Source organism: Miscanthus floridulus, chromosome 16 (genome assembly GCF_019320115.1).
Source record: "Miscanthus floridulus cultivar M001 chromosome 16, ASM1932011v1, whole genome shotgun sequence".
Classification (NCBI taxonomy): domain Eukaryota; kingdom Viridiplantae; phylum Streptophyta; class Magnoliopsida; order Poales; family Poaceae; genus Miscanthus; species Miscanthus floridulus.
Genome location: NC_089595.1, coordinates 114,327,295 through 114,338,485, shown reverse-complemented (window position 1 = coordinate 114,338,485; position 11,191 = coordinate 114,327,295). Strand labels below are relative to the sequence as shown.

Genomic DNA, 11,191 nt, shown 5'->3' with positions numbered 1-11,191 from the left:
TCAAGTTTTTAAAAATCATAATTTTGCCAAATATTCGAAAAAGAGAAAATCAATTCTTGGCTAATTCATGTCCCCTAAGTGAGAATCCTAAGCCTATTTCAATTGATGCAAATATTATGCCTAGGAAGGTTTGTTATTGTACCTTATTGGTTAGTGTTGCAAAAAATCCGCTATTCATACTAAGGCTATGCCTAAGTATGTTGCGTCTAACATGAGAGGACCCAAACTAGTTTGGGTACCATCGAAAAGTGGATGATCGTTTGTAGGTACCATGGCATTGGAGACTTGATTCAATGAAATTATTATTGTTCATCTTATGTTGAGTCAAGTATTAAAACCTAGTGCAATTCTATCCCAATGCCAAGTCAAAATTGAGTGAAGTCCATATGCTATCAACATACAAGTGTCATATTCAAGTTATGGGAATTTATTGATATATTTGAATGCCTGCAAATAAGTGGAGTTGAAGCTTGCAAAGATGATCATAAGCTATCAAGGTATATCTCTTGTTGATCAAAGTTTATTTGGGTGCATATGAGTTAATTGAATTGGATATATATGCATATGTTGCTTGCTATGAGATGTTTGAATGGATTAAATGCTTAAGTAATCAAGTTTGAAGTTGGTTTGATTGGATATGTTCATAAGAATTCTTCTAGTAAGTGGTTTGAATGGACATATGTCTTGTGAGAGTATTCAAACAAGTTGATTTCAAGTTTGGTTCAATTTGGAGAAAAATTGCTCAATTATTGAAATCTGTCCAATATTGAAAATCTGAGCTAGCAATGATCATTGACATGTTTGAGCAACCAAATCTATTTGTATTGGCTTGAAATTTGGTCTGCATGCTCTACACTTATGGTATTAGTTGCTGTGCAAATTTTATGAGATTTGGATAAGTGATACTTCGGATTTGGAGTAGATCTTGTCAGCTATAGTGCAGCAGTTTTCAGCATATAGTAGTGTGGAAAGATATAAAATCTGGTAGCAATATAGAAGTCAAAAGAAGCTAAAATTTTTACAGCTACTAGAAGACTTAGTGTGTCACATCTTCACCAAATTTCGTAGTTTTTGGATTTGTACTTTGGGAGATATGATTTATTCTTTGAAGAGTACAGAATCTGTTAGGAAAATAACAATTATTGGATTGATCAGAAGTCACTTAGATTCAAAGGTCCTCAAATTAGAATCATATCTATAAGTGATTGAAGTACCTATGTTTTGGTTTTGGTTTGAGATAGAAGCATGACAAATGATGAGTACAAGACAATTTGTTTGAAGAGTGTATCTGGTACACATTTGGTACTCAAGCTAGAGATCAAGACCAAGATCAAGATGAAGATAAAGTTTAAGTTCTAGTGATAATTGGAGATCTTTTGATAGAAACAAAAGGACTTAAACAAGTAGAAAGAAAAGGACTTAAAGAAGGATTCAAAGTTATTCATCGAATTAAGTCCAACAATATGGATCAATCAAACAAAATCTTTCAAGTGGATCAAGTGATTTTCTTTTAAGTTATTTCAAGTAAGTATCAAGGATGGTTCTTTGGAGAGAGGTCACTTCGCCCTAGGCTTGGATGGCTAAAATCAAAGTGGTAATCTAAAGGGACATTTGAGGTACTTGGTTGAAGAAAATCAAGAGATTGGTCTAGAAAGCAAGCAACACCCAAAAGAGAACAAGTCATAAAATTTCAAGTGATATCATGAAATTTCAAGTGGTATTACAAGTGGTGCATCTTTTAGTACTCTCAAGCAAGCAATGATCAAAGAAGAAGCAAGCCAACCACAACAAGAAGAGTGCACTTGATCATTAGTGATTCTCAATTCATATGGGTGAAGAATAGGAATTCAAAGAATTGGCATCTATTGGTCTTCACTAAGCTTATAATTGGACTTCATGGTGCTATTAGAGAAATGAATTGAAATCTATATGACTATCTTCCTCTCCAATATAGCAAAGGTATCATTGTATTGTGCATGATTATTTTTCATCCCTTACTAGTATAAGGTTAGTGCATATAGTACATGCTTATAGGATCATGCATTACAAATGAAAATTTTTAGATTCATAGACTACCACTATTGCTTGAATGATTATATAATCTAGTGGTTAGTGTATGAGTTTGTTCATGAGCTAGTAAACCCATGTATTTGATCTATTTTAAATTGCAATCAAGAGTACTACCACCCCTCACAAGTTAGCCACAAAGTAAACAAGGTATAAAGAATATATCTAGAAGCTACAACCCTGCAACACCAAGTTAGAACAGAGAATAAATATTTTCAGTGCAGGCAGGAAATACCGGACGTGTCCGGTATGAATACCGGACGTGTCCGGTATACACGATTTCTGCAGATCAGCCCCGAACTTGCTCCTTTCGATTTCTATCTTCAAACCAAACTATAGGCACCTAATGGAGATGACAATATACACAGAGAACCTGCAGCACAGCTAGAGCAACACAAATATCAAATGAAATGCGAATTAAGACACGATATTTGTTTTACCGAAGTTCGGACTCGTTCGAGTCCTACTCTCCGTTGAGGGGGCTACGGGCGACCCAGCGAAGGTCAGCCCTAGAGGGTACCACGAAGGTCACTCTAGCCAGAGTCTTTTCCAACTCCTTTTCCTCCTTCCACTAATTTGATTCCGAGGCGGTGGAATCGACCGTTACAAACTTTCCGAAGCAACCACAATCTCTCGGTTGCTCTCCAGCGACGCCTAGCCATCTAGGACCGAAGAGTTCAAGAGTAACAAATGTGAATCACGAGATTGACAATATGCATAAGTGCTCAAGTGGTGGCTTGCTCTCTTTTTCAAATTCTCTCTTAACCCACAAATTGATTTTGCAATTTGGATCACACACTCACTAAGAGAGGGTTTAGGAGAGTTGGCAAGGCTCAAAAACGTGTGTCTATCTCAGCAGAATCAGCAGCCTCCAAAGGTGGAGGCTTGGGGGTATTTATAGCCCCCTTGAAAAACTAGCCATTTTATAGCCGTTGCAATACCGGACATGTCCGGTATGCATACCGGACACGTCTGATATGACTCACACTGCGCCAACGGTAACATAATTACAGTGAAGTTGTGAGGCATCGGAACTCCCGATGAATGCCGGGACTCCCGACTGTCGGAACTCCCGACTCACATCAGAACTCTCGACCCTCAGCATATTTGAAAAACATGTAACTAAGTTAAGGTTAGTGAGGTGTCAGAACTCCCGACGCATGTCGAAACTCCCGACCGTCGGAACTCCCGACTCACGTCGAAACTCCTGATCCTCATGACTTTTGAAAACTAGCCGTTGGCCTCTGGTCATCCATACCGGACATGTCCGGTATGACCAGGACAGTGAACCCTCCAAGTCAGTTGAAGTGCGAGACGTCGGAACTCCCAACCCATGCCGGGACTCCCGACCGTCGGAACTCCCGACCTACATCGGAACTCTCGACTAACCAACCCGAGAACAACAATTTTACAGCTGCTGGACAAATACCGGACACGTCCGGTATGAATATCGGACACCGGTATTGCCAGGCCAGCAACAAATTAGTTAGCTCTTTTGTCGCTCAAATTCTCAGAACTCACATGGGTTGTCTTGAGCACTTATAAAACATTATCTATCAACATGATGCATCCCTCTTAATAGTACGGCATACCTATTAAACTTAAGATAAACGAAAATATGAATTTGTACCACTTGAGTTGTTTTTTTGTATTGATGCCGTCCCTTCCAATCTTCATCAAGTAAGGGTGCTAACATGTTGATGTTGATCTTTTCACTTGAGCATAGCCATCTTGAGCATGTGACTTGATTCCATTCATCAAGTTTGAATAATCCCAAATGTATCAAGTCACTTCCATCAAATACTTCATTATAGATTTGATTCTTCACATTAATATGACCATCTTAGCTTGATTAGCACCTCAACTAAATGCAAGTACTTTCTTCTTCACCCTAGCTAGGTTCTTCGACCGCCAAGCCGTCGCTTGCCCTTCACCCTTGCTTAGTACCTCGAAGCCTTTCCTTGCTATCTTCACCATCTCAAGCCATCAAGTCACATCTTGTTGTTGAATCATCCATTCATATGTATTGTTATCTTTTTCATTTTTATTTAGCAAGCTTCAAGTATGAGACCATTCCATATGCAATCCCTCATGTCTCATTAACTAATAATCACGAGCTTGCTTTCACAGAAATCCCACAAGAAATAAGCTTTCACATAAATTCTATTTGCATTGTTGTCTTGTGCTTGAACTAGATTGTTTATACAACAACACATCATTTTGGCTTTCATTAAGTACCTGTGAGATAACCTATTTCCTGTTCACACTTAGCAAACGGGTTAGTCCTTTAATCACGTTGTCATTCAATCATCCAAAACCCACTAAAGGGCTAGATGCACTTTCAGTATCTCAACTTGAGCCTAGTCACTAATGCAATGGAATTGGTGATAGAGCCTACATTAGAGCAGGAGATACGCAAAGGACAATTGGAGGATGAAAAACTTAAGGAGATAGCAGAGAATGTAGTGCTTAGAAAGGCATCCGGATTCAGAATGGATGAGAATGGAACTCTTTGGTTCGGGAAAAGGATATGTGTACCATAAGTGAAAGCTATCCGTGATGCAATTCTGCAAGAGGCCCATGAGTCTGCTTATTCTATACATCCTGGAAGTACCAAGATGTACTTGGATCTCAAAGAAAAGTATTGGTGGTATGGTTTGAAGAGGGATGTGGCAGAATATGTGGCTTTGTGTGACACTTGTCAAAGAGTGAAAGTTGAGCATCAAAGACCTGCAGGGTTACTACAACCAATGAAGATCCCTAAATGGAAATGGGAAGAAGTTGGTATGGATTTTATTGTAGGACTGCCCCGCACTCAAAGAGGTTATGATTCAATATGGGTAATAGTAGATCGACTTACCAAGGTTGCTCACTTTTTACTAGTCAAGACTACCTATAATGGTGCAAGATTAGCATAGTTGTACATGGAAAGAATAGTGTGCTTACATGGTGTTCCCAAGAAAATTGTGTCGGATAAAGGCACCCAATTTACATCGCAATTCTGGCATAAAGTACATAGATCTTTGGGAACAAAGTTGAATTTCAGTTCTGCTTATCACCCGCAAACTGATGGATAGACAGAAAGGATCAACCAGATTTTGGAAGATATGTTGAGAGCCTGTGCACTTCAGTATGGTGATAATTGGGATAAGAGTCTGCCTTACGCAGAGTTCTCGTACAATAACAGTTATCAAAAGAGCCTCAAGATGGCACCTTTCGAGGCGTTGTATGGACGTAAGTGTAGAACGCCTTTGTTCTGGAATCAGACTGGAGAAACTCAAGTGTTTGGTCTCGATGTCCTTAGAGACGTGGAAGAACAAGTGAGAATGATTAGAGATAATTTGAGAGTAGCTCAGTCTCGACAGAAGAGTTACGCTGATACCCGCAGAAAAGAGCTGACTTTCGAGATTGGTGATTATGTGTACCTGAAAGTGTCACCAATGACAAGTGTGAGAAGATTCAATATGAAGGGAAAGTTAGCCCCAAGGTATATAGGACCTTTTAAGATCCTAGAGAGACGTGGAGAAGTAGCTTATCAGTTGGAACTGCCTGAGAGCTTGTCCGGTGTGCACGACGTGTTCCATGTTTCCCAGTTGAAAAAGTGTCTGAGGGTACCAGAAGAACAAATTCCTTTGGAAGAACTTGTTGTCAAGGAAGATCTTACTTATGAAGAGTATCCGATAAAGATTTTGGAAACTGCCGAAAGAGTTACGAGAAGCCGAACAGTAAAGATGTGCAAGGTGCAGTGGAATCGTTATACAGAGGATGAGGCTACTTGGGAAAGAGAAGAGGATCTGAGAAAGACTTATCCCCAACTGTTTGAGTAAGCAATCACCCGAATCTCGAGGACGAGATTCATCTTAAGGGGGGTAGAATTGTAACACCCTAAAATTTATATTGTTTTAAAATAGTAAATTTGATTTATTTATGTTATTTTGTGTGCATTCAAATATAGGAAAAATAATATTTTTGGTGAAATTAAAATAAATAATAAGGAATAGATACAAGTTGAGGCATTCATGCTGCTGCACATTGTTTCTGTAGTGATTAGCTTTGACTAAAATTTGAATTGAATTCAAATTTACCTTGAAAATGAGATTTGAAAATTTTATTTATAAAAAGAAAAAGGAAATTTCTTTCTCTCCACTCCCTTCCTCGGTTTCGGCCTGCAGGCCCTTTCTTCCACGGCCCGCTCACCTCCCTCCTTTCCTCTCCTCCCGTTTCCCTCTGTTGGGCCGGCCCAGTCCGGTTGGCAACCGCTGCTGCCGTGCCTCCTTCCCTCTCGGCCACTGACAGCTTGGCCACGGCCGTCAGAGCCTTCCCCCACCTCCGCACGTCCCGCGCCTACGCCCAGTCCATGATGCAACCGCCGCGCCCACTCCCAGACGTGGGAGCGTCTCTCCCCGCGCCCCCTGCCTCTACAAAAAGGGAGCAGAGCCCTTCCCTGCTCCCCCTGCTGCCCCTCCCCGCTCCCTCTCGCGTCGCCCGTGCCTGAGCAACCGCCGCGTCGGGGATTGCCGTGGTCCGCCGTCCGCCTCCGCGTGGCCGCCGTCCCCGAGCCTCCCTCGTCCTCTCTTTTCCCTGCGGTGAGCTTCTCCGTGCTCCCCTCCTTTCTCCGGTGCTTTCAATTTTGTAATTCGTGGCCGTTTGGGCTCGTTTCGCGTGCGCCCGAGAAGCTTTCGCCACCGGCCATGACGACCTCCGCCTCAGCCGCGTTCTCCGGCCACTTCATTGGCCTTGGCGAGTTCCCCTGCTCCCCCTCTCTCTCCCGGTGCCCTCGGTTCTTCGAACCATGGCCCATAGCCACCGAACCGAGCTCGCCGACGTGTTTCTTGTCGCCGGCAATGGAGCGCCGCCGCCAGAGTTACTGTGCTTGGCCGGATTTCTTCTCTTCCCCCAGATCCGTTGCTGACCGTCCATTTCTAATCCGACGGCCATCGTTGGCCGATACCCCTTCACGGGTAGATATGCTAAAGAGCCCCTCTGTTTTTGCGTAATAGAACCCGCAGTCCAAAACGTATTTCCCCGAATGCACAATCTCGATTAGAAAGCGTAAACTCCACGGCTTAAGTCAAAAGTACGCTTTCAGTATTTACAGAAATGCCATTCGAACTGTTTCGCTTATAAAATTGTCGTTTTAGCTCCGAATTGATCCATTCAAATCGCGTTACCTTCGTAATTTCATAAGCTACATGTTGGAGCTACTGTTAGTCAAGTTTGGAACTTTTTAATTTCATGATTAGATTTAATTAAATATAGGGCTATAGGAAAACCCGTTTTAATCATAACTTTCGCATTTTAGCTCCGTTTTTCGTGAACTTCGCGTTGACGTGATCGTAGCGAAACATAGATTAGTTTTACAAACATTTTATCTTGATTTCAATACTGTTGGTGTACTGTTCTAATGATAGGAATGTTTGCTTTGCATGAATGCTTTTGGAATGTTGTATGTTGCCATGTTGGTCGCGTTCAGACGGTGAGGAAAACGTTGGAGACCAAAAACTCTTCGACGACCAGCAGGACCAGCACAAGTTTGTGAACCAAGGCAAGTATAACATGGGCCTTCCTTGATGTCCTATTTCACTTTAATCAATTACTCATTTGCATGTGTCTAAATTTTGATACCCGTAAGGACATCCTAGTGATTGTTATCCTGTTCCTTGTCTCCTATGGGTTAAATGCATATGGGTAGATTGCTAGTGCTCTAACTGAACTTGATATACATGTTGATGAATGATACTATGGAACAAAGTGAGTAATATGATTTATAACAACTGTTCCATAGGGCGAAAGTACAAATGACCTTTGTTCATGTTGCTCCCGGCCCTCTATAAGGACTTATCTGTCGGCAAAAGCTGGGACTGACAGTGCAACCGGGAGAGTCATATGGCTCTGACTTTAGCTCAGTAATAGGATATTTCCTAACTAGTTAGAGGTTACCTTTTTGGCGTAAATGGGGCTTGCCACTTTGGGTATAGGGCTGCCTCTGTTCCTATGAGTATAGCCGTGATGGATTTGTGCCATAGGAAAGGGGGGTCCCTACATCTGCCTGCCAAGGAAACCAAGCGGCCCTAACTTGTTAGGGAAACCTATGAAATAGCTTCATAGTGTACCCTGCCCGCTCACCTTGGTAGTAACATGGGAGTAATTAACCCGGGCATATGGGGATCATGACTCGCAGTGAATGTGCACCACCTCTGCAGAGGGTAACAAACTGTTATAATAGCCGTGCTCACGGTTACGAGCGGCCCGGAAAACTCATAGAATAACCGGTTAATTGTTGATGATCATTTAAAGTTGTTCAGTGCTGACATATGGCACACCTGACTCCGATATTGTTCTTATGGGAATTAAATGGGAGCTTAAGCATAACTTGATAATAATTGAGAATAAAAGCTTGACCTATTAAAAATGCTAACTGCAGTAAACCAGAGTCTATCCTTTTTGAGTTTTGTAACCCCATGTTAGCTTGCTAAGTACGGAATGTACTTACACTTGTTTATTTTCTTTACTTGGATAAAAATCCCGGATGGGTAACAGATGGCAACGGGTATAAGGATTTCCCGGAGAATTATTAGGCTTGTGGTCAACCAGTTGACCTTCCCTGTGATGACGGCCACGAGAGTTTTATTATATTTTTATTATTTCGCTGTGTTGTATAAGACTAAGTTTTATTATAACTCTGATGTATGAGACATCGTGATGATACTATATGTAATTTGTCAGCTTGTGTGTGTGATTAATTCCTGGGCACACACAAGTTTTGTGTATTCAATTTTATCCCTAAAATTGGGTGTGACATAAATCCTATCAAATTTCTATGGAATTGCTTGTTTCATAAAGATTTAAAGGAATTTTACCAAGAAATTGAACCTCATGAAACCTTTATGTCGCTCTCTCTCTTATCGAATTTTTGTGTTTTTCATGTGCCTCGTCCAAACATTCTGATCTTGCAATTTTCTGTGTTTGTTTGATCAATAGGAATCAAGATACTAGGGCATTTAATTCCTATGTTTTCCTGTTTCTCTGTCTCCAGAATCCTGATTTCCAAAGAGACTCTTATCTTTCAGAGACTGAGTTGAAATGAAAAACAACCCAACTCAGGTTGCTCTTCGTTCAAACACATCACCTCCTTTCTATTAACCTGTACAAATGCAAGCTCCCAAAGACGGCATAATTCCAATCCATCCGCTCGACGGGTCGTCGGCTAAACTAGCGTAATCTGGGGGTGGGGACCTGTCACGAGTCAGCAAGGCGACTACGGCACCACGACGACCTCCTTGTGATCGTTCGCCGGGTACATGGTGGACCCTTCGCTCCGCTCGTCGCCGAGGGCGGCGGCGTCCTCCTCCTGCTGCCGCACCACGTAGCTCCACCGGTCCTGGACGAGATACACGAACGCCAAGGCCGCCACCTCGACGGTGAGCAGCAGTGTCCACGGCCGCGCGCTCCGGCCGGTCCGCTCCTGGTACGTGTGCAGGCCGATGTAGACGTTGGCGACGCCGACGACGCAGACGCCGACGCCCAGGAGCCAGTGCGCCAGGTACCACGCGCTCCGCGTCCTCACCCCCCTGTCCGGCCTCAGGAAGCCGACGAGCGGCTGGAGCCAGATGAAGCCGTACAGCGCCAGCCCAATCCTCTGGTGCGTGTTGTTGAAGACGTTCTCGAAGTTGCTTATCGACAGCACCGCGCCGGCGGAGGCGAGAGCGACGGCCGACGACCTGCGACGATGTCCGGATGCTTTGCATGTGAGTATCATGTCTTCTGATGGCGATTGCAGTTGCAGGAGACGGAGTTCATGTCACGGACAGACCTGGGAAGCGACGTGGCAGTAGAAGAGGAGCCTGACGTTTCTGGCGCTTTTGACATTGCTGGAGGCTCTGATCAGCAGCACCCCTATCGGCATCAGGAAGCCAACCGAAGACCAGAGCAGGAAGGCATGGAGCTTGAGCTGCAACGAGAGCTTGGGTGTGAGCTGCAAGATCAATCCAGGTGTACTGTCAGAGACTCATAATCTAGTAAAGGTGAACAGAGCCGGGAAAACTTTGGTAGCTCAGGAGTAGAGGGCATGGAAATTACCTCCAAAGGTTGAGCCATCTTATAGCTCTGCTCTGAATTTGAGCCACCATGGGTTGGTGTGAGAAGCATGTGAATCACACAGCCTGCAGATGCAAGGAGCAGTCTTTTTCTCCTGAACAGTAGCATTGCTGCTGCTTGTCAATGCAGTCTCTCCTCGGCAGAAACGAACGCCAAAAGAGGAAGAACAGGCAGAGCTCTCAGCCTTTCACAATCCCTCTCTCTATCTCGCGCACACACTATCACCTCAAGTCATTCCTTCCTTCCAAGCCCTTCCCGGCCTTTTATGTACCGGCATTACAGAACTCAAGGAGAGCTGAAGAAACCTATCTGCACTAAAGAATGAACAAGAAGAACAGCACAAAACCGAGGCTTTGTTCCAGGTCTCCGCGCAATGCGGCGCAGCCGAGGTCTTGGTCTTCCAAGATGACTTGCAGGCGAATGAAAGAATCCTCCAAGGAATTCAAGGAACAGAATGCGATCGGCCGGTCTTGGGGGAATAACTTGGGAGGGGTGTCCAGTGAATCATTTGGATATGAGCAGCTGCCGCTGCTTTTTGCCGCCTAGCGATAATATAGTGCGGTGGACTTTTGTGCTGTTGGGAGGGGATGGAATCGGAGATAGATGCATGGGCGCTCTTTAGCTCCTTTGAGCTTTGGGGGTACGGTTTGACAGCTCTGCGGTATGATGGTGTGAAAGGACGGCTTTGTGTTGTGGTGGTGCAGCACGAAGCACCAAGATGTTGTTGGCTGCTCCTGTATGTATCAGCATCCAGGAAAATTTGCAAGAGAAAAGCAGGCCTGAAAGTAGGGTATCAACTGTTGAACTTTGTAGGCAAGGTTTCACAGAAAAGCAAAAGGGTTGTAGGCAAGTTGTCTAGCGAGGTCCAATGGCTAGGCTAACTAACCTTCTAGACCAGACCAGCACAGGCAGGCAGCTTTGCATCGTCGTTCTGCTTTTTTTTCCCCCTTCAGATATGGCCATGACAGTACTGCCTAACCGCATTGATACGTATAGCTCTTGGTGAATGAAATGAGGCCTGAATTTC

The 11,191-nt window shown here is 43.6% G+C and overlaps 1 protein-coding gene across 1 annotated transcript; it reads right to left on the bottom strand.

The window, feature by feature from the left end:
- Positions 1-9,073: 9,073 nt before the first annotated feature.
- On the bottom strand, positions 9,074-10,790 carry LOC136514074 (cytochrome b561 domain-containing protein At2g30890-like). The gene is made up of 3 exons (XM_066508058.1): positions 10,147-10,790; positions 9,873-10,042; positions 9,074-9,788 (listed from the first exon to the last, which is right to left on the bottom strand). Exons 1-3 carry the CDS (start codon positions 10,270-10,272, stop codon positions 9,326-9,328), a joined length of 759 nt encoding a protein of 252 aa, XP_066364155.1. The 5' UTR covers positions 10,273-10,790; the 3' UTR covers positions 9,074-9,325.
- Positions 10,791-11,191: the final 401 nt, after the last annotated feature.

Excerpts from the sequence above, each read along its gene's own strand:
- LOC136514074 (XM_066508058.1), bottom strand. The coding sequence starts at position 10,272 with ATGCTACTGTTCAGGAGAAAAAGACTGCTCCTTGCATCTGCAGGCTGT. Across the intron at positions 10,043-10,146 it reads AGATGGCTCAACCTTTGGAG|CTCACACCCAAGCTCTCGTT; the intron begins GTAATTTCCATG and ends TTGATCTTGCAG. Across the intron at positions 9,789-9,872 it reads GTCGCTTCCCAGGTCTGTCC|GTCGTCGGCCGTCGCTCTCG; the intron begins GTGACATGAACT and ends ACATCGTCGCAG.